The sequence below is a fragment of the Cephus cinctus genome, unplaced genomic scaffold (assembly GCF_000341935.2).
Source record: "Cephus cinctus unplaced genomic scaffold, Ccin1 Ccin1_scaffold1576, whole genome shotgun sequence".
In the NCBI taxonomy this organism is placed as follows: domain Eukaryota; kingdom Metazoa; phylum Arthropoda; class Insecta; order Hymenoptera; family Cephidae; genus Cephus; species Cephus cinctus.
The window spans coordinates 23,037-45,447 of record NW_014333885.1 but is presented as its reverse complement, the minus strand read 5'-3'; the positions used below and the strand labels follow the sequence as shown (position 1 = coordinate 45,447).

At 42.9% G+C, this 22,411-nt stretch overlaps 1 protein-coding gene across 3 annotated transcripts in view; it reads left to right on the top strand.

Annotated features, from left to right (window-relative positions):
- LOC107273347 (transcription factor Sox-2) overlaps window positions 1–22,411 on the top strand; it is a 248,390-nt gene that overhangs the window by 207,088 nt on the left and 18,891 nt on the right. For all 3 annotated transcript variants that reach the window (XR_001539209.2, XR_003061511.1, XM_015751442.2), the window contains one exon: window positions 5,303–5,368. Coding sequence is in view for 1 of the 3 variants with exons in the window: in XM_015751442.2 (XP_015606928.1) it covers window positions 5,303–5,368 (66 nt within the window). In the remaining 2 variants the exon portion in view is untranslated. The remainder of the gene's footprint in view (window positions 1–5,302; window positions 5,369–22,411) is intronic.

Below are 22,411 nucleotides of genomic sequence, written 5' to 3'. Positions count from 1 at the left end.
GGGGGGGGGGTGCGGCTGCAGCTGCGTAACGCGACCAGGTGTGCCCTTTCTAGGCCCGCTTGCAATGCTCCCGCAAGGGTAGTTTTTCTGCGATTTGCCAAACAGACCGAATATGGTCTCCGTCGTCATTATTATAACCAACGATGGACATAATATTGAATTTTGAAAATAATTTTCCTTTATTGAATTTTTATTTTTTCCAATTTTTTTTTTTTTTTTGGGGGGGGGGGATTTTTAATATCGTCGATTCACGTGCTATTATAGTATATATTACTGAACACCGTATTAGGGCTGCTTTCATGAAAGTGTATATGTAACTAATGCGTTAGCACTTAAATGTACCTAAATCCTGTAGCTGTATGGAACTGTGCATTAGAAAAGTGGCGATGGAAAAGGAAATTACGGAAACGACGAGCCTGCCGATATAACGATAAGCGAGCCTGGTTAGCGTCGTCACGCCGTCATCATTTCCACTTCCAGTTCCACTTCCACTTCCGTTACTGATTTTTGTATCGTTCTCTCGGTCTAGCTTTTCTTTTTATTTACAGGCCGGAGGCCTCGCCTAAAAATTTTACCTAGCCCATCCTTTACGTCACTCGTATACTCGATTTACATGTTTTTATGTAATTTAGAGATTTTTAGTTTTTTTTTCTTTTTTACTTTTTTTCATTCAATTTTTGATACGCATGATTTTAGGCCAAAAAAAAATTTAATTATCAGTTAAGTGCGTCGGTATATAAATCAAAAGTTACTCCGGAATCTGTATAGCTTCTCCGGATATCCCATCGAAACGTCACAGTCAGGGATCCGTGGATCGTGCGAGCATCATACCGCTCGGCTGAGCGTGTTTCCCACCTGAAACGGAAGTAAGGTTCCCCCTGCAGAGACAAGCCTACCGGAACACCGGAACCGGAAGGGCGCGGAACCTCCGTGTCGGGACGAGCTCACTACTGTATACGGACTCGCACTGATTCCCTGATGACAGGACGAAGCCGTGTTGTCACTGATTAGAAATTTTTTATCAGTAACAGGTTCAGTGGGAAAAAGGAATAAGAATTTGATAGCAGTGCGATTGGAAAAGTAATTTGTAAATTATTAGCGGGATTAATTAATTGAAAATAAAATTTTTTTTAATATCGACGTTATTAATGCATATCGTTATCTTTAACGTATGCTGATTAATGATAAAGGGTTAAAGGAAACTTGACTGGTGGCATCGCCATTGTGAAAATTGACTTTGCAACCTACCGCATTGCGGCCTAAACAACAGGCCACCATTAAGCCAAATGACTCGAGCGTGAACGACTCGTGATTAAAGGGGCGATTTATTATTGGGATACAGCCCTGAGGTTGCTTCGGCTTTGAACCCTATAGAAACTTTGAGAATTCGTATTTTATTATCCATTTATTTATTTGCATCGTATCTTTTGTATCGTTCGATTCGCCGTCTATCAATCTTACGCGAGAGGTATTATTTGTCGTATTACTTTCTTATTTTCGTAAAATATAAAATTTGATAAGTTTTTAATAATTTGTACAGATATCATTTTTTTTTTACTTGAAGTATATATTAGTTTGAAAAAATCTCAGTGCTGACCAGCAGTCTCGTTTTCATGGGAATTCGAGGGTGCAGGTGAACCAGCCTTAATTAACATGACGCGCCGGTATTCTATGGGAAATCCAAGCAGCACCTGCCAAAAGCTTGACTCGTATGGGACTCCATAAGAATCACGGCTCCTGCCGTATCGTCGAGGTTATGGGAACATAGCCTCGTGGACTGGTTAAATACTGTCATTACCTCAGGAACATGTTGCCTCCGTAATACATGGAATTACATGTTGGTTCGAAACCCTGGTACGAGTTCTACTGTTCGTGTTACGTTTAAAAATTAAATCAGATCGTTTTTACACGATTTACAGAAATTTGTAAAAAAAAATTTCAATTGAATTTTTGGCAATAAAAATTTGTTTCCTAGTTTAAACGCTTCGCGTACAAAGGGATGTATCGAGTCTGAATGAATTTTCATTATATGGATATAGACCGTCGACATTCAACTTTGACCTATACGGACTTGACGATTAACTGTGTGAGGAAAAAAATTGGTCCGGCAACAATGAAATCCAAGCAAAACCATTTTCGTCTGGATAATTGCCAAGTTATCAGTTCCAGGGGCCAATTTAACATTGACAACGAATAAACCCCGTCGATTTCGAGTTCGATATTAACTCGGAATTTCCAATTTTAAAACAGCTTTGATCGATGTCCCGTTGACAGGTGGAGCAAGGCTTCCAGTTTTCAAGGGTGGGTTAGCGTGGGGGTGAGATTGCCCTGTCACCTTGACAAATGGTCCGAGAGCCAGAGGTACCTAGTGGAACGCGAACCGTGGAACCACGGGGGTGGTTTATATCACCTTAGAGAACCCACCCCCCATCTGTACACTCTCACGACACCCCCCAAAGACGCTACCATTACGTAGCAAGTTCACGTGAACTAGCCACCCACTTATTCATCCCCATTACCAACCCCTAATTAATCATTAACTATTGACAGTCCCTGGCAAATGACCTTGATACATACAATTGTCAAAGAATTAAAAAAATGACGAATTTACTAAAATTTTGGTATCGGACCTTCCCCGAAATAATATTTTTGCAAAATTTTTTTTATCTTTCGAAAAATATATTTTTTTATCACACTAGAAATTGTTACGTCACGCCTAATTGAATTTCCGGTAGAGAGTGTATAATAAAATCCAAAAACCAAAGAGTGAACCAAAAAAATAATAGACCATCGCTACGTCCTAACGGTAAAGTACTAAAAGCCTAACATTCATTTCTTCGTGACCTAATGGCCGATACGAAAATTATATCCAGGGAACACGTGTCGCTCATGGAAATCGCCTTAAATTCGTTCCATTATCAGTGAATGGCTGTCGCCTAGAGAAAGAGACGAAGGTAACAAGCTCGTTACTTACCATTAATGCACGTTCAGAAAATATTTTTCGAATTGCCTGTCAGACTATTTATTTTTATTTTTTTTTTTTTCAGTACCATTAATACAAATAAAAAATATAACAAGCTCGTTACTCGACACGCGCCTAAAACAGATTCAAGAAATATTTTTCAAAACTGTCATTTAAAAAAAAAATTTTTGTAATACCTTCTCCGAATTCTTCTTTCTTTTACCATTACTCAGCCCAGTCACTCGGTTACTTATTCACTTACGCCAATTCCCATTACATTCGCTCGATCGAACGGTCACGCTCCATTTACTTAAGGCATAGCCATTGGTCAATACCCGAACGCATAATAATAATAATTGACAGCTGCGAATCGTACCGCGAGTTTGTGGGGAATAAATTTTTTTTTTTTTTTCAATCCACCATAGTCCCACAGACAATGGAGAAGAAAATACGGATGGACAGGATATGTTTGTTCCCTGTGGTAAGAAGTACGAAGGAGAATAAAAAAGAAAAATAGTTTGACGCTCGTACGTATCAAAAAGTCGAAAATTACTGGACGTCTTCGGTGGCCCGTGGATGCCACAGTAATTGAATCGGCCGAGGAAGAATCCCTACGGTTTTTACGATTATCATTAAACGAGGAAGCGCGTGACGAATCCCCTGTCTTCGGGCGGCTCCTTCCTCGACGTAGTGGGTACCCCTCTACGGGAGTATCGTCGTTACGTGGTGCAACCGAGCGTCCACTTGCTCATTACCAATTAGAGTAACATTAAAGGTGGCTGATCTCGCCTGTCTACTGTCTTAGCTATACAGGATAGCCTACGGATATAGAAATACCATACCATAAAAAAACTTGTAATTATTTTAAAAAAATTATTTCACACGTAAAAAAGTACCTTTTACGTAAACTTTAATTTACGCGTGAAAATTATTTTTATTAAGAAAAAAAAGTTGCCGTCTCCCGGGATCGAACCTGCGACCCCTGCGTATGGATTCACCGTGTAGTGTATACACGGTCGAAGGGTATACGCGTCTCTCTATTGTAACGATCATAATTCACGCAATAATACCCTAGACATATTAGCCCTTGTGTCCGCTATGGCAATAGCTAAAAATCACATTCCCGTTACCGCCCCTGAAATTAACATCGGCATAAAGGCACATTCCCACAGTGCGTAGCTCACGCGAGCTGACACGCATGAATGCGTAATGCTTGCGGACAGTGATTTCAACCCCTACGCACTCGACACCCCTTCGGTACGTTATATTCGCTATACCCATGGTGCTATAGCTATATATATATATGGTCTGTAGTATACGCGTACATATGTGGACAGATGGAGTTCTCACGGATCCCCCTTCCCTTTCCACGTATCCTAACCACCCACTAATGTCCCTCATAATCATCCCTGTTGATAGTGGCATTGTCAAAACATACAAACATTGAATCACGATAAACTGATTTCTCTATCTGTGTAGTAGAGTCAGGTCGATTGTTGCTTATATTTTTGACCTAGTTGGAAAACGTATATGTAGATGCAATATGTCTATATAAAAGTAGACAATGTAAAGACACATGCGATCCCACGTGTTATGGACTCTGTGACAGGCGGAATGACAATTCTGATAAACGTAACAAAATAAATATAACCAATTTTTTCATGATCCGATTACCTCAATTTTTTTAATTGTTTAAACATCTTTATCAAAGGAAAAAGAAATATCGTGAAGCATTTTCTTAGGGAACAAATTTTTTCCAAATTTTTTTTTTGATATATTTGCTTTTTTTAACAAAAAAATTTCGTATTCAGAAAAAACACTTTGTCAATCTATCGTCCAATGGGATCTCTTATCACTTATGTTTATCAAATGTAATTGCATTATATTAAGGGAGTTATGACGAACGCACCAACTGTATTGTCGTGTATGTGAAAAAGCGAAGAAAAAAAATTAGAGTATACGAGAAACCAATAAAAATCTACGTAGACAGATAATACGTAACAAGTCAAAATCGTCTGGTTTATATATTGATGTAGTAATGCATTGATAGGTTGTCATGTTTACGCGTGTTACATTTTTTTTTCTTCTACGTTGTCATTAGTGACAGCGCGTTAGCTGTGACACTTTGTCATTATTCATAAACTCGCTCCATTCGTTGAAGCGATAATGACGGGTTTCTAGGACCGACGACGTAATAATATTAACGAAAGATATTTCCGAAAAGAAGATGATGCCTACATTTTTTTTTCAAAAAAATCAAAAAATTTTTATGGATTTTTAATTTTTTTTTTTTGATTTCCCAAACAAATAACATTGCTTAACGACACTTTTCATTTTCAGGTCGGAAAGCGAGCGTAAAATGTTGAATCCAGAGACTGGCTGCTACTCGGAATCCGTACGAGCATGGTAAGTGAATAATTACCATCAACCAATTATTTATACCGTCTCCTAATTAAATAATTAAAATATCTCGATTAATCCAAAAAATATTCGACATAGGCCGATAATCGCTCAATGACAAAGGTCACTGATAAAATGCAAAAATTTTTGTATCCAACTGTCTGAACGAATTTCGAAAAAAAAATTTCTAAATTCTCATCCATTACCGATCCTTGCTACACTCCAAGTGAAAGGATATTTCTTAATCAGCACATCGTGTCACTGGGTGTCGAGGTTAGCGCCTAAGAGTTCATTAGTTTAACAGGTTCTCGTTAGTTTGATACTCGAAATCTCCAGGTAAATGAACTACGGTTATATAAGCATTTCGTACCTCTTAAGGGTTGACGGGAAATATTTTGACCTCGCGGAAAAGGGTTGCCAGGTTCACGGTTCACCTTCCACATTAATTCAAGACGATGCTACCAGTCGAAAAGCCATGGTGTAACAGTTTGCCAGTTCACGCGTTGGCCTTTCTAATCTCGACACGATCTTGGATCGCGTGTCTCGTAACAGTAGTAACGTATATACATACAATTACCCATTCGCTTTCTCATTAACACGTAATCTTAATTAGACACAAAGCGCCATATCGCAGGATAGCACAGAGACGAGAAAGATACCCCAAAGCATTTTAGGTCTAGGTCGACTATAATTGGTATCGGTTAGAGTATCGAAAGGATGACAATAGACACGGTAAAAAAGACTCGGTGAGTAATTGGCAATTTTTTGTGTATAAAAAAAATGATTATGCACATGCAAAAATGTACATAGGGGTAACCATTAAAAAAAAAAAAAAAAAAAAAAAAAAAAAAAAAAAAAAAAAAAGACCTACACGGGATTCGAACCCTCGTACCACGTGTAACGGGCTCTCTTCCTCACGAGGGTAAATTTCCATAGGGCTCTGTGCACTTCTTTCTGGCTAGCGTTTAATTACTCTTTATCCTAGCTAACCTCCCCATTCGCCATTGACAGCGTTACATAATTATAGCGAGGAAGGTCCAAACGTTAAGTTTGAATGGCGATACGCGAGGCAGCGTGGCCACGTGAAATGCGCTCGGTGTTCGCGCGACCCGAAGAGGCCGTCGACAATGACGCGGTGGCGTCCTGCATCAGCATTTTAAAACGTAATGGCAGTCGACGGGCGTCGTGCGTCGACGCGTCGCGGCGTCGCGCCTCGAGTACTTGATTCGCCGCGGCGACACTCGACTTTAATAATAAAATGTCGCATTGTCACGGAAGGGTCGTTTTACTCGAGGGTTGAAATTTCTCTTTTTGCTTTTCTCTTTCCTTCGCCAGATTGCGCCTCTGTACGCGTTAACGCGCACCAAAGGTGTTCCTTGTTGGTTTTATTATTTCACGTGATCTTTTTAACGGTCTACGAAATAGCAGGTGGATCTTTATGCGAGCTCCAATGCAAACGATTCATTCTTTACGTCATGGTTACTGCCTGTATATGCCGTGTATGTATATGCTGGTCGAGGTTGGGGAAGCTTTTCTTTTATTTCCATTTCTAAGGGGTGGTATACCAGACGTCGTTAAAGAGCCCACCCCTTTCTCTCCTTACTACCCTCCACCCCATCGGAAAGGATAACTCGAAGGGTTCTCTAATGCGATTACTGTCGTTATCAGATGTCACTGCCACTTCTTGCGTGATGGCGTCACCTTGCTCATTTGTCATCGCATGACGCAGTCCCTGGAACATGATTTACTTCCGTTTCGCTCGTTCCCTTTTACGTCGATTTTCTTTAACTGCCCTTGATATACCCCAGATATTTAGCCGGGAAACGTGAAATTTATTGCGAAAATGAAATTTGGCAAAAAAATAAATGATAAATGGTAGATAAAAAAAAATGGGGAAAAAATGATGAATTTTTAAAATTTTGATTTTGTGAATTGAAAAAAATTTTTTTTGCATTTTTATTTCTTACAAACATCCCTAATGATCTTGCTAATGGAGTATTTTTTTTAATCGACACAGGGGGCAGGTTTGTCGCGTTTCTGGTTTCGTATCTTACAATGGGGGTGTACGATCAGATGGAGGATTTACGTCAGAGGGACGAAGAGAAAAAAATTAAATAGCACCCCCTACGTACTACCCCTGCGGTCCCATTAACGCGGAAAGAAAGCTCGCGTGTCTCACGCACGTGCTGGACAGTGAAGTAAGGGTGAAAAGTATGTAAAAGGGCGAGATTCCAAGGAAGCGTTACGATGGTTCGTTAACGTTTTGGTTGAGGCGTCGGGACGCCGCACCGACGTCGTTCGGTCGGTAACGCATTAGACGCTATTACTGTTGGGTATACGATGCGTCTCGGAAGGAAGTGCCGGAAATCCCCGGAATATCCCGAAGCTAAGGGTCGAGGGTTAAGGGTGTGGCTATAAGATAGGACTGATTAGTACCAACGGTAATACGAGAACTACCCTAGGGGATTCGGAGACCGGAAAGTTCATCCAGTTAGATCTAGTGATTTATTTATCACTCCATGAAGGACCAACCATTTCTGGGACGGACAAACGATCCATATAATTGTACTCGATAAGGATAATTAATTGTCGCCGTTCGAAAATACGTAATTAATTATTTCGTTGAAAAATAATTATTTTTCATAGCGATTTCTCCCCATTGGCGAATTTCAATTTTTCCCTTGTTTACAGAAATAGGGCTATCTCACTGACTCATCCCTGACATCCCTTCCTCAAACAAATGATAGCCCAGGGTACACCCAGTCATTCGGTCGATTCCTCTTATTTTCAAGTATCCACTCAGATATATTATAACTCATCCTAACGGGTGACTCATTTGTTTTTAACCTCGTAAATAGTACCGGTTCTCACCTGGATCAATAACGCATTGCTACCGATAAGTAAAAGCAGGATGTTATCACTGACCGAGTAATCTTTTATTTTTGTCAACATTTACTTCAGCCATACCCATAAAGGGCTCTATGGACCATAAACAAATAAATAAGTGTCAAAAATTTCCTGGGGTCCCGTATAACGGCGTGACATCAGAATCCGTGCTCTGGTCGTGTTTCACGTGGGTAATAAAAAAAAAAAGAAAAAAAGACAAAAAACACTGACCGAAGAGCCACGCGTAGGGAAAAAAAAGTTGGTCGGCCTTTATAGGGCCATAGGGGTTTCCTTGCAGGGTTTCCAAATGGAAGAGACGAGGAGCAAAAGAAAAAGAGAAAAAGACAAAACGCGTTGTAGCTGCACCATGGGTCTATCCCCACAGCCCTATAGTTTGTCAAAAGGACCCTTAGGTCTCGCTTACAAGACAGCAAATTTGTCTCAGATAAGCAAAACAAACCCTTAAGGACTTCCGAAAGCTTGTATCCTCCTGGTCCAGGATCTCTTGGCGCAGCCTCTTGCGCGTTTAATCAATTTGAAAAGTGAAAATAAAAATAGCAACTACTTGAGCCCACGTATAAAGTCATTTTCAAGTGACTCACGGATCAGGTCCAGGATCCCCCCCAAAAAGATATGCCAGATCTTAGTGGATTCGCAGAATCCAATGTTACTTCTCAGTTTTAAGATCTCTCGAACGAGCATCCTGAGGATTTACATAAATTAGATTTTATATTTTTCTAAGAATATCCAAGAGATGCTAGATGACGTATATTTACGAGTGAAAATAATGGCGTAGAATACCAATGGTATTTTTAGAAATTTTTTTTTTTTTTCTATCCACCTATATATTTATCCATTTTATTAGCTGTCGACAGATTATTGCGTGGTTTTTTTGTAATTTTCGAAAATCGATATTCAAATTGCTATTTCGTGTTATCGATCTTCATAGAAATTTCATGTGAGAAGCATTCGCCTCTTTCAAGGTGGCGTGGGTGGACGTTAGTCTCGACTAATAGAGGCGTTAACTCTCTAATGGATACCTGGACGTCTCTTGAGTCCTTATCGATCTGACGATCGGTGCCTGATCCGGGGTCATCATGGTCGCATCTGCACCGTTGTCGATCTTCACTGAATACCTAAATCATTGTCTTCTTCTTCTTCTTCTTCGTTATTCTCTCTTGCTTTTATTTTCCATACATATATATATGAAAAAGTATATATATATACACAAAGCATAACTAACTGTAAGAAGGGTTAGGTAGCTATAAAAAATCACATTAAACTCTATTAGGTATCAATTATAGTAAAAGGGACCTAAACCTATGAAGTACAGCAACTGTTTAATGCAGTCGCGTGTACTTGAAATAAGGCCCCCTGAACGAATTCGATTGGTAAATCAAAAGAGAGTCGAGTCGGGACTTGGGATCGTATACTGGCATACACGTACGCATACGAAAAATGATAGAGCGTACGATTAAGGCCCCTATTTATTGACTGCGCTCGATGGGACTGCCGGGACCTACCCTTGGAAAATTGCGAAGACCAGCTGCGCAAAAAGGGTCCAGCTGTGCGGGATTCATATAGGGTCCCGTACCGGTACCCTCCTCGTGTTAAAATCTCTGAATTCCTCGTTACCGTACGAGATAAATTGTGATATCTATTTTCGTACACGTATATACATATATAATAGAAAAAACAAAAATGTCGAAATAAAAGAAAATGAATCGTACCACAAGATTAAAAATATTCCTAAATCTCTATAGTGAGCGTACATCGAGGGTGAAAGGGCAAAATAAAATACGCCACGTTAATAGCATACGGTTAACACAAAACCCTTAGAGCCAGGGAGTGGCGAGGGTAAATATCGTGTAACCGCTGGGGACCAAGGGTGAGATAGGGGTTGCTGCACGCTCCATAAACGATTCTATAAATATTTTATTGGCCCGACGATATGATTTTATTAGGCGTCTATGGGATTTAAATGACACTCGGTATACAGAAAAGTGAAGAATAATAATGTCGATTATAAAAGAAAAATAACGACGCGGCTATCGTAGAATATATCGACGGCAAAGAATTAAATAACGTCCGGTTAATTAAAGGCAGCCCACTTAGTACCGGTGAATGCAGCTTGATTGGCGAAGACCCGTAAGCGGCTGCTAGTCCAGTCAACCAGCCAGTCAGTCAGTCAGTCAGTCAGTCAGGTAACGTTCTGGTCGAGTTAGCCACTCAGTCAACATCATCCGGACGCTGAGTTATGTCGAGGGCCCCGGCTTCTTTTTAACTCGCCAATAAATCGGGCCCCGGCTCGGAGGATCCGCTGATACAGGAGGACCCGGTTCCTGCGGGCCTCATGCAAAGAGGATTCAACGTCTTCAGGTAGCCAACGCGAAATTCACTACCTGCCCACGGGAGGTGCGAATCGGCTCGTTTGTCCAGTGACTCGGCACGTTCTTATGCCTTAGGGCCCGTTCCCTACCAATTTTACATCGGGGACCGCCGAAAAAGGGACTTGGGTACCCCCCAAAAATGAATCTTCTTGTTACGCTACTTTTACATCTGGTATATACGTATATATAGGCTTTTTCTAATGCACGCGCCCACCTGCCGTATACGTACGTATATACATATATCGTAGATGTAAATATACGACGGGATACCTATATACAGATAGGTGCGTCGCGACGCCTAATGCCTCGATTAATTTACGAGATTGTCGCGAGCACCGTAAACGCTTTAATCAAAGTCATCGGGCCAATTTCCGATGGCCCGTTACGTCCTGTAACGTTTGCAGCAGCTACGCTGCGTCTCCGGCGCATTGGATTCGTACCTCATCTCCTGGACGGGCCAGATATAGGCAGGGATAGGATATGGGTAGGGATATACTCTATCTACTTAGAGTTCCACTTCGGCCATCGTTGTCCAGGAAATTGTACGCTGGGCCGCGGAAGCGTCATCGCCGGAAGTTGCAATTTATCAATTCTAACAGCCCGACGTAGATTTGTCGTTTTAATGGCATTCCTGGTGATTTCCGACAGAGACCAGGGGTGTCGTCATTTGTTTACTCCCTTCGCCGTACGTTATCTACCCTTGGCTTTGACACTCTGTAGGGTCATAGGTCAAAATTATAAAAATTCATCCCGATCGTGTACTATCGTAATTTTGTCAGCGGGAGTAATAACGAAATAATGAAAAATTTTCATTTTTCTTTTTTTATCTATACCCGCATCTTACGATTCTCCAATCACGGGTTACGTATTCCGAAGTGTAAATTGACTCGAATGAAATGAGCATCCGCCTTGTCTCTTGCTCAAGAAGTTTAAACGTTCCTTTTTATTTTCCTCCGTAACGAGGTTTACTCTTACGCCCGCGTGGGTGCTTCATAATTACTGAACACCTTATATATATGCTCGACGTGGGCAGCTGAATCTGTACTTACCAAACGCGAACCCAAGCGTCCAGCCAGTTGCCCAACTCCAAGCTACCCGTATACCTATGTACTGTAATACCGTTCCAGTCTGTTAGCTAGAAAGTTTGAAAATTCAATCAGAACACAAGGATCGCCGAAGTGCTCGATCAAGGAGTACACCGGTAGCTCTAATTACTCCACAGTAATTACTCCCACTCCCCGAACAGTGAGTACCTCGTACAAAAGTATAGAAAAAAAAAAAAAAATACATTAAAGCGAACGACCATTTTAGACTAGAAATTTGTTAGAATCCAAAAAAAATTTTGCCACCGTACACAATATATATACTAGTAATATATCCTGTGTCCATTAATACGTCAGTATGTCCAAACTGTCTGTCATCCGTTACGTGAAGTCATTAGCCGTAGAGACACCCATTGTCTTTGTGAATGAATGAAGCGAAGGCTAACTCCTGTTCAGAAGTACAAAGTATATATATATATATACGCACGTAGTGATACCAGTACCTGGACATATAGGTATCAAGAGTACGGTAGCCGTCTACAAATAGTAGTACGTACTGTCGTTTCTAACGCCATGAGCTTCCCAATGATTTCATTCATAAAATTTATTCTATGGCAATGACATAATGGGAAGTTTTCAATGAAACTATCAATAGCGACTAGTAAAAGTTTTCTCAATGTTACTACGCGGCATTGATAGTTAATTAATGCTGCCAGTTAAGGAAGCTACGTGCAAATATTGTATAGCAGGTATATGTCTTTGGGTACTGGGTCTTGAGGCTGTAACACTTCAGCATGCCAATACTGTTCCTGTGGGCCAGGGACTATGCGTATTCGTAGCTTCCAGGAAAAGCCAGGATAAAGTCGTACTTTAATGGGAGAGCCGAGAAAACCGCGGCTTCATCAAAAGCCGCAAGACCGCTGGAAAATCGGCAATTTTCACCCGTAATTTCAGTCCCGTCACGTGACGCCTATTGAGCCATTGTTTCAGGACGCAAAAACGCCGACGCACGCTGCCTACATTACTTCCCGTTACTAGTTACTGTTGCCTTGATACTGCTTTGCTGTGCGCTTCGCGATAGGCCTGTTTCTTGGAATCTTTTTTTTTCCCCAAAAAAATATTTTTACCTAGATCCGCAAAAGTATATGATTTTGAGATATTTTTAGGTTATAAAAAAATGATTTGTACGAGAACGTTGTTTTTGGGGATTTTTTTTTTTTCATTGTTGGTACCTTCCGTCGTGGTGACACTTCGTGAGATTGGTACACCTGATAAAGGGTTGCAAATCATGATTTATTGCTCACCTCAGGTTGGGAAATAAGGGTTGCTCGGATGAATTCCTCAGGTGCGTCTAATCGGTTTAGCTGAGACACCTGTGGACGAGGAAACCTGCCGAATCCTAAAAAGGGACCTGGTGGTCATCCAGTACCCCGGGGTACCTGATCTCCGAGCCGTCCTTGTCCTCGTCCCGATCAGTCGAATCCAGGAATCACGGAAATCGAAAATTTGGCAAGGATCGTCCTTAGCTCCCGATGACCTTGGTCAACGTGGGACCAGCTTGTAGGACGAGTATATGGCACGTCTAAAAAATGGATGAACAAGGTCGGAACGAGAGTCTCGAAGACCCAAGAACGAGAGGGAGACGAGGAGGCTGAGCGAAGATGAGAACCAAGGCGTCTAATCTGTCGGCAGTGATCAGGGCCTATATCGATGATGAAGTCTCCGAACACTTTGAAGTCCCACCGGCTCGCAACAGGGGAGCCCACCGCCCATATCCTTCATCCTGATCCTCATCCTCATCCTCATCTGGGTCCACTCCGTCTGTCCGAGGTCTGTCCGTCTGTCTTAATGTCTGTCAGAAATTAAAGCGTCCCGAAGTAACAGTCGATGCTGATGGAAATGCTAATGATAGCTCCGACTGAGAATACTATTGGAAAGATTTTTGGTTACGGCGCCATGTTGTCCCTGGGGAAAAATTTTTGTTCGGCATGAACCGGGTCATAGTGAAAATAGAAAAAAGTGAATAGAAAAAATTTATCAATTATTTTGGGTATTTTATAGGGATGCTATTTTTTTTTTTTTCTATGTCTACATGCATACTTGACGTTTTTATTTTTAGTAGCGATACTCGTGTTCTGATACAAAACGGATCTTTCGGCTTCTATCGCCGTTTGTACGTATTCGCCTTCACGTAGAAGCAACAGGCCAGCCGGTATCATTTATGGCACGCAGCTCTTCATGGAAGGACCAGAAACAGTGGGTGTCCGATTGGGGCAATCTTACAGCCCTTGCCGAGAACGTTATCCAGGATGGTCCGGTTTGCTGGGCAAGGCCCTACGGTACCGGCTAGTCCTGTGGTGCTCGCCATGACTATATTGCTCTCGCAGAAAACCCTTGTCCAGGACTTTCAGGACCTTCGTAGGTCGTAACGCAGTAACCCAGCGACCCTAGACAAAGCCTACCACCATAAAAGTGTCCACCCGGGCATTTCGTTTTATGACTGCTGTACTTGGGGATGGGCTCCCAGGTATCGAATACTTTTGCAGGGTGTCGTTTTTCGCTCCCCAGTTGTCGACAGACCCGCCACGCCTACCAACCCCAAGAACTTGACTAATTGCCGTTAATCCAACTAAGGATACCCATATCGTGAACCCCTCTCATGGAGTACGGAAAAATTATTATCAACCCTTTGCTCCCGAAAAATATTTTTCAAAATTTTCTCTAACCAGTCTTTAACGTTTTTCTTTTTTTTTTTTTTTTGAAAAATGCTATAGTCCTGTAAAACAATGTATATTTTTTTAAATAACATTGTACGTATTAGGTGTCGATTATGGTTCTATAATGGGACAGCTAGTTTTAATTTTTTTTTTTTTTTTTTTTTTTGAAAAATGCTATAGTCCTGTAAAACAATGTATATTTTTTTAAATAACATTGTACGTATTAGGTGTCGATTATGGTTCTATAATGGGACAGCTAGTAAATAACCTTGAGTAAATAAGAAATCTGTCTATGATTCAGGGGGTGAAATTTCTAAAGAGCACCCTCGTGTTCTCCGTGGGTTTTTAGCTAATCAGCCTGCCGGGATCGGGTAGGGTAAAAGGCGTGATATTCATGGGAAAACTAGAGGGGGTTGGCACCCCTGCTAATTTTAAGACAATGGGCGTCCGAGGAGACAACAAGATTGTTTTGAGTCTCCCTAGACAAACTGATCTCTTTACAAAGGAAAAACAATTCCTCTCCAACCCTCCGAAACACTCTTTAACACCATAGTGAAACTACCCCTGTGAGATATTACCTTTGAAACGGCGTATCAATGCTGCACAGGGCTTTTCACCTGAAAATATTTGCATTCCCTTTATTTCACTCCGGCCATTCATAGAATACAGGCTGCGCGCGTTCGTGAGCCATTGCGAAATGCACAATCGGAAATAATTTGCTGACCGCCTCTATTTTTTTAATCGAATCATTTCAAAATATTCTCCGACTGCCGATTCAATGACACGTATACCCACCAGCGATATCCAATTTCCAAAAATATAATCATCCGACATATCGATAAGCACAAAGTTCATCATTCAATAGAAAATCATTGGCATCTGTCGGTCATCGAATTTTTTCCCTCTCATTTGCCTTCATACATTTCAATTTGATATTGCCAACATTTTACACGGCCATACGGGTACAGTTGATTAATAAAAAAAAAATTGTGAAATTTATAAAAATTTATTTGTCAAATATTTAATACGAAATTTTTTACAAAATCACATTCAACTCTTCCCACGTGTTCCTCTTGTGTACTTCCAGAAATTCGCCATCCGATCGTCCCGTGCGATTTCGTTACAGTTCGGTCAAGTCGCGCTCGCAAAGCAAACGATTTTCCAGAATGCAAGCTAATGCCAGGAGCGTTCCGCGGCTCGTGTCGTCGGGACGCGCGTTGTTGGTGCCAACCGACACCGTGTTTGCCGTAAGCCGAGACTACACGATGCATGCGCGTCGTATGCACCCGACCAAATGCACAATACACGTGTAAACACGAAGTAGCGACACGAGCCGCAACACATCTTACACGATATCCGCATAAGCGAACATTCTCGAGCCCAGCGCCCAAGTCGCGCACGTTGCTCAAGATTTGCGAAATTAAACTTTCCGAGAAGCCTCGGTAACGGGAGATTCGTAAGGGCGACCGTGCTGCCACGACGGAATGCGACGCCGAGTCGACGGAGCAAATTGTCCTTTATTATAAATTATTTACTTCGTTTCTATCCCCTTATACTATTTCCCCCTTCATTTCCTCTCTCTCTCTGTCTCTCACGTTGTATTCCCATTACGTTTACCCGCGTCTCGGTTTACGCATCGCTAACCTCGACGCGTGGCGTCGGACTTCCTCGACGCATCCTTTCCCTACGCGTTCGCTTGGTTCCGATAGAATTTTTATGACTGTTTTTTTTTCTTCTGTTGGTACAAACTTTTTCTCCAGTTTCACACAGTACGCGTCGGCACGTGCTCGGAATGTGGCTGACACATGCGTTTAAGGATATTTTGCCCATTTTCTAGTGTCTTTTGAACTCCGTACGCGTCCCATAGGGAATTCTTTGAGGTTTCGTCAAGAAAAACTTTCGTGTCCAATTCGGGACTAGTTTGCTACGAGGTTTGGATGGGCGTGTAAATTTTTTTTTTTTTTTTCGAGTTGGTACCTACTGGTAGAAGTCCTTCTATCCCAAATGTTTTTCATTTTTTTTTTTAGGTCTTTTAGTTTTTTATATTGTCAGTGGTAAAACGTGCGTACCAGAGCGAAAAAGGAACGACACTCCGCTGAAGCTGGTACACGTATTAGGTACCTACTCAAGCGCACTCTTGGCGAACTCCGAGAAATCGTAACTTGCCGTGTTTATCGCTACGCGTCGTGCTGGTTGGCGACCCTAACGCGAGGAATGGCTTCTTGCGAGCGGCGTTAAAATCATATGGAACTTTTTTAAAAAGCTATAGCCTACAGGCTCCGGGCTCACCGACTGACTTCGGTCCCGAAGAAATAATCGGCGACGTTCCAGTCGAGACGCCGAGACGAATTAAGGAATCGTAACTCGTTGCCAGTGAAATTCAATTTTTCAATTTTCACTCACTCGCGGATACTTACGGACATTTTTAACGAGACTCTGATCTTTTTCAACGTACACGATCGGCATATCACGTACTCCGGACACGTGGTATGCTCCTATGAAATCTACGTCTGAAATACTACGTCTATGAAATCCTGGAATTTTCAACCTAGTAGAATTATTTTTCTCGCTCAAGAATTGAACGAACTCAACTCGCCTGAAAACCGGCCAGGACTTCTTCGCCATGTCGGAGGGCCAAGAGTTCGCGGTGGGGCCGTTCATCAGAGGCAACTTGTCACGCCGCTGGGCATCGGGCATAAATTCTACTCCGTAATGTGACAGGTCCTCGCTCCTACCCCAACGATCCTACGGGGCCTTGGTATACACCCACATACCGGGTGTCCTAAGAAGGAAAGAAGCATCCCTGAAAATTAAAATCAAAATGCAGGCATATGATCGGGAGGAATTTTGAAATGGTAGAAACCGGAAGTCTTGAAATATATATATATATATATATTTCTCTGTCAGATAATAACGTCCTTTGCTGATAGTTTTGTGCGGTAGCTCGGGTGTGCTGCCTGTCCAACGAATCGCGTTGCGGGAGCTTCCTCCTTTTCCGCCGGAACTCGATAGCAATCGGATAGTTCACTGCGACACAATACGCGTTCCTATATCTGTATATAGTTGATCCTCGTAGAGGAAACACAGAGAAACGTCCATGTACGTACGCGCCTAGACGCATATATTGGTACACGGGAGACATGCCGACGGTACCGGTGTCCGTGGTGGCCACTGGTACCAAGCCGCAAAAGCGACTTAATGTCCCCATTTGTCCAGCGCTCTCCGGAGGCGATTCATCTCGTCCTTTTGTGCACCACGTGACTACGGTGTCCGTTCGTTCGGACAAACGGGGACCGTCCTTCCCCTTGAAAATGGTACCGAGGCTACGAAATTAACCTGCCCCTGTGTCGATCCCCGCCCTTGGGAGTGACTAGGGGAATAAGGGGTTATCGGAAAGGTGGTTTGGGTGAGGTGAGAATTCAATTTGATTTTTCAAAAAAAAAAAATTTGGGAAATTACCTGGGGAAAAAAATAAGTAAGGATGATTTTTTGTATTTTTTGAAAAAAAATTTTGGTTCCCTTCTCTTTTGGGTCTCGCGGACTCTGGGCGGAATTGAAACGTTACAGAGTCCAGGATGGCTCGTAACACCCACACGTGACGATGGTGCCTGAAGAGCGGCATTAATCTCCGTACAATACTGGACCCAGCTTCATCCATTCGTCCGATCCCTCCATCGTTCCATTCTGCGTCGCAGCCGCCGCGGAGTCTTTACGGGACCTGCAAGAGTCTTCTTAACGCGACGTCATTCCTCAGCATTCCCCAACCCCGGCTTACCCCCTTCTCATAATTCTCCAAACCGAGCCGTGACCAATCCGGAATAAATATTGCCGATTATTAACTCTGGGCCTTGGAGATGGTGATGGAACGGGTCAACTTGTACCGCGGGGCTTGATCGCAGAAGAAGAAGAAGAAGAAGAAGAAGAAGAACCGGGCTCGTGGGCCCGACGATGCTTGAGACGTTAAGTGGGGCCATTAGCGGGGCCCTAGACTCGACAGTGCCCTATGGCATTCCACGGCTGGGATGCTGATGGGCCCTATGGGTCCAGCAAGACTTGATTTCCTTCAACACTCGTATTTACACCGTACACGCGCCTTTTGAATCCTCGAATTTTCTACGACTTAGGGTAGCTGGACAACACTTCAGGGTTGTATTACTTGATCATCATAGAAACCGCCCTTAGGTGTTAACACGATCTAAAGTCTCGTACAAATAACCAACCTGCGGGAAAAACAGTTTGGTGTTAACATCTCAGTCTGAGATTTATCTCCCTGTCGCTCAGACGGACGGACGAGCTCAAGACCGGATACGTCATCGGCAAGTGCAACGGAGACAGGACCAGGACGATGAAGAGGTCCCAGAAGAGGATGACTAATGTATGGGGGAAAAAATGTCTACGCCACTCTAGGTGACCCTGAAGAGATAGCAGACACCACTGTGTCCAGGTGTCCGGGTCTTGATCAGCCGACAAAGGGATCGAAGGGATAGAGGCGTTAAGCGACGCAAAGTCATGCCGCGTTTCGATGGACCCCGTCGCTATCTCTTCTGCGTGCAGGAGGAATCGGACCTGGTGGCGGCAGCGTTTTCGGTCATCAGTTTCGGGTTCCTCTGGTCGGGACCACGAAGGAGGAGCAAAAGGGGGACCAGGTGAATCGACACGAGGAGATGAAGATGTCACCGGCTTTGAACCACAGGGATGACCCCCGCGACGAGTCAGCAGATTCCAACCTATTCGAATCATCCCTGGTACCCCTTCTTCTGGTCCATCTCCAGCATCTTCTTCTTCTGTAACCTCCTGAACTTGTAACCCGTGTCCCTGTCATGTAATAGACGTTTAAAAGGAATTTTGGATTACCTAGAAACTCTGTGCATAAATATTCACAGTCAATCATCTCGATTGGATGATCTTGTAAATCATTCTAAATTTATATAAAAATTACTAATGGACCTGTACTTCAATTTTTGGGAAGTTTGTCCGTCTGTTGGTAAATTTGCCACTTTAGCTCTATCTCAGTCCCACGTTGCAAGATTTTTGTCTCTGTCTCACTGACGCCACTTGCTCCACATGTACGTCCGCTCCTGCCACTCCCCCCGGTGCACGCGTCCCCTATGGAAGATTAAATTTACACATGGTAGCGCCGAGGAACAATGTCTACCCTGTTTACCAGGGATGGTAAATATTTGAGAGGCACCTCAAGCCACCCTATTACTACTCCTTGTATTAGTATCTCCATTGCCCCTCGATTCTGGCTAAGGACCTCATCAGCATTGCACCTGCATTCTTCATGATCGTCGTTTCATCTACTTTTCTCCAGTTGTCAAGGGATCGTACAGTCCTTGCGTCTTTTTGATATTGAAATGATAGGGAAAAAAATTTGGAAAAAGAAAGACGAACGAAATAACTTGATTTAATTAAATGGCTACCCTATATGTTTCTATACAGTGTCTACCTATAGATATACGATACTACTGTACTGTAGTGGGACACGTGTATATTCATAGCAGTCGTATTTCTAGGACAGATACAAGCGCCTCTGTACGCCATGTACGTACGGGGACAAATCACGTACAGGAAGCGGAAGTCCATCTCTACTGCAGCGAGACAGAACGGGCGTGGGTCGTTCCCAGGGATCAGGAAGGAGTGTTGGCTCGGACGAGGGTGACTGTAGTGGGCCTGCTGAACTCGCAGAGTTGAGGGTAGGATATGGAGTTGAGATCGGGTACCGGAAGTCCCGTCGGACCGGAATCCATAAAAACTAGCGTGGACCACGTTACGCGGACCACTGAATCGCTTGGCAATATCTCTGGGTTGCTCCTACGTACTATGGGATAACCTGCCGTAGGATGGTAACCTGGTCCAGGATCTACGAGATCAGTTTCTGATCCAGGAGACAAGCAAGGATTCCCCTTGGAAATTGTCGAGGAAGCGAGACGAGGATATGGGAGTATTCGACAGAGGGAGAGTAAATTAGGAAAAATGGTGGATAGGCAGAAATAAAAAAAAATGATACTGGACCAGTTTTCAAATTGATCAGATTTCCTCTTTCTCTCACTGTACGTCACTGCACCGGTTTACTCCTATCTACGCAATAACCATACAACTCCTGTAGTAAATAAAAATCCCAAGTTAATTTTTACGAACAATGGCGACCCTGGACAGACCAACCAACCTTCGTCTCGCGGTCTGGACCCAATTCGTAAATCTACCCATCTACATTACCACTACCTAATCTGCTCAGAATTACTGAAGGAAAAGATCTTGCTGAAAAAAAATTCAATAATAATATATAATGAAAAAAATTGCATTTCAGTTTGAAAATTTTCGCGGTCAGAGTCACTACTAAAATTAGTTACCGAAATTGCATTTTATTATTTATGTTACATCCGCAGAGTAAAAAAAAAAGTAATCTTACCAGTTATCATTGGGTATCTCGTTAGTTCGGTAAAGGTACATCGTACGGCACTCCAGACGATAATACTAAATTCCTCGAAGATTCCCCAGGTGGCTAGAGATCTCTCCAGCCAAGGCAAGAATCGAGGAACGACCTACCCTTGGGTAATTAGGGGAAGCGGATTTTTCATTTGTTCGGCATCATTGAGACTCTGCTCATTAGCCGTTGGCTCCGACTGGCACGGTATAGCGTGCACCTAGTGCGCCTTCCTCTGGTTGGCTGACGCCGCTCCTGGTTGGTCGGCTCGTATAACTGGCGCGGTTGCCGACTGCAGCTGATAGAGGCGCATCCTCCTTCTTGCGCCAGCACTATATTTTCCCTCTACTTTAGTCCGCGAATAGCGACGCCGCCGCGGGCGCGCGTCCCTAATGAACCGTGTAATAACGTCGCGACGCCCCGCGTCCTTGCGTGCACCTCGCAGTCACTCTTTCGCCAACCAATCCTCTGTAGCTCCATACCAAAGCATCGGGTCTGAATTTTCATTCTTCCCTCCCCTCCTTCACATCCCTTTAACCATAGTACCCCCCCTTCGCCGCTCCCCCCCCTTCTTTAGGACCCCCAGCTCTTTTCTTTCAATACTCATCGATAACAAATAATCTTTTATTTACCCGTTAAATATTTATCATTCGTAAATTTCGATTATTCGAAATTATATATTTTTCGTGTTAGCGGACTTTTGAATTTAAACATTTTCCCGCCTATTTTACCGGGTCATGGCCTTTTACCATTTGCCTTAGCCATTCGAAGTTCTTCAAATGGTTAAATTAATCATACGGTGTACGTGACTCTGTGGTGTATGTAGATGATGAACAAGGACTGTATGTAGCTCAAAGAAAAGGTGAAAGCCCCGGGGGCGATAATACTCGAGCGTCCCGACGCTATCCGTCATTTTCACACCTCACGTAGACAGCCCGTAACTCCAGGTAGAGCCTGCGGCCTCTGTCCAGGCGTTTCGTTTCGATAGGAAGCGGCGGTGCTCGGTTCTCGCGTGTCGTCGCGCGTAAAGTTACATGCAAATTACCGCAGGTAGCGGCAGACGTATATAATTAGACGTTTCGCCATTTGGCAGTGCTGCTGTTATACAGATACACGGTACGCATTGAGAATAAAGAAAGGTAGCAGCAGATACGTGTCTCTCCCCTCCCTGAGCAGCGAGGAGTCAAATTGTCTTTTCAAGAAAAAAAAAATTAAGTTTGAAAAGAAAATTTAGGAAATAAAGGCAAAACCTCAGGATCTAAAAAAAATTTGTTCCGAACGTATTCCGAACTATACAAAATTCATATACAGGGTGTACGTATACATATGTACGTACGAGTACCATATGGAACGTATGAGGAGTCACATGTGAGAACCGAGCAGGATCATGGAGAATGATGTCTCTATAATGCGCATCCAAGCACGTATCTTAATATCAACGTGAAAGGTTCATACGTTCACGTGAGTCACGTGTGAAGTCACATACATCAGATCCTCCTACCCTATGGACCAGACTTCCCCTGTAGATCCCAGATTCTCTGACAGTTTTTTTTCTTTGTTATTCTTATTCCACCTTTTCCTCCCTC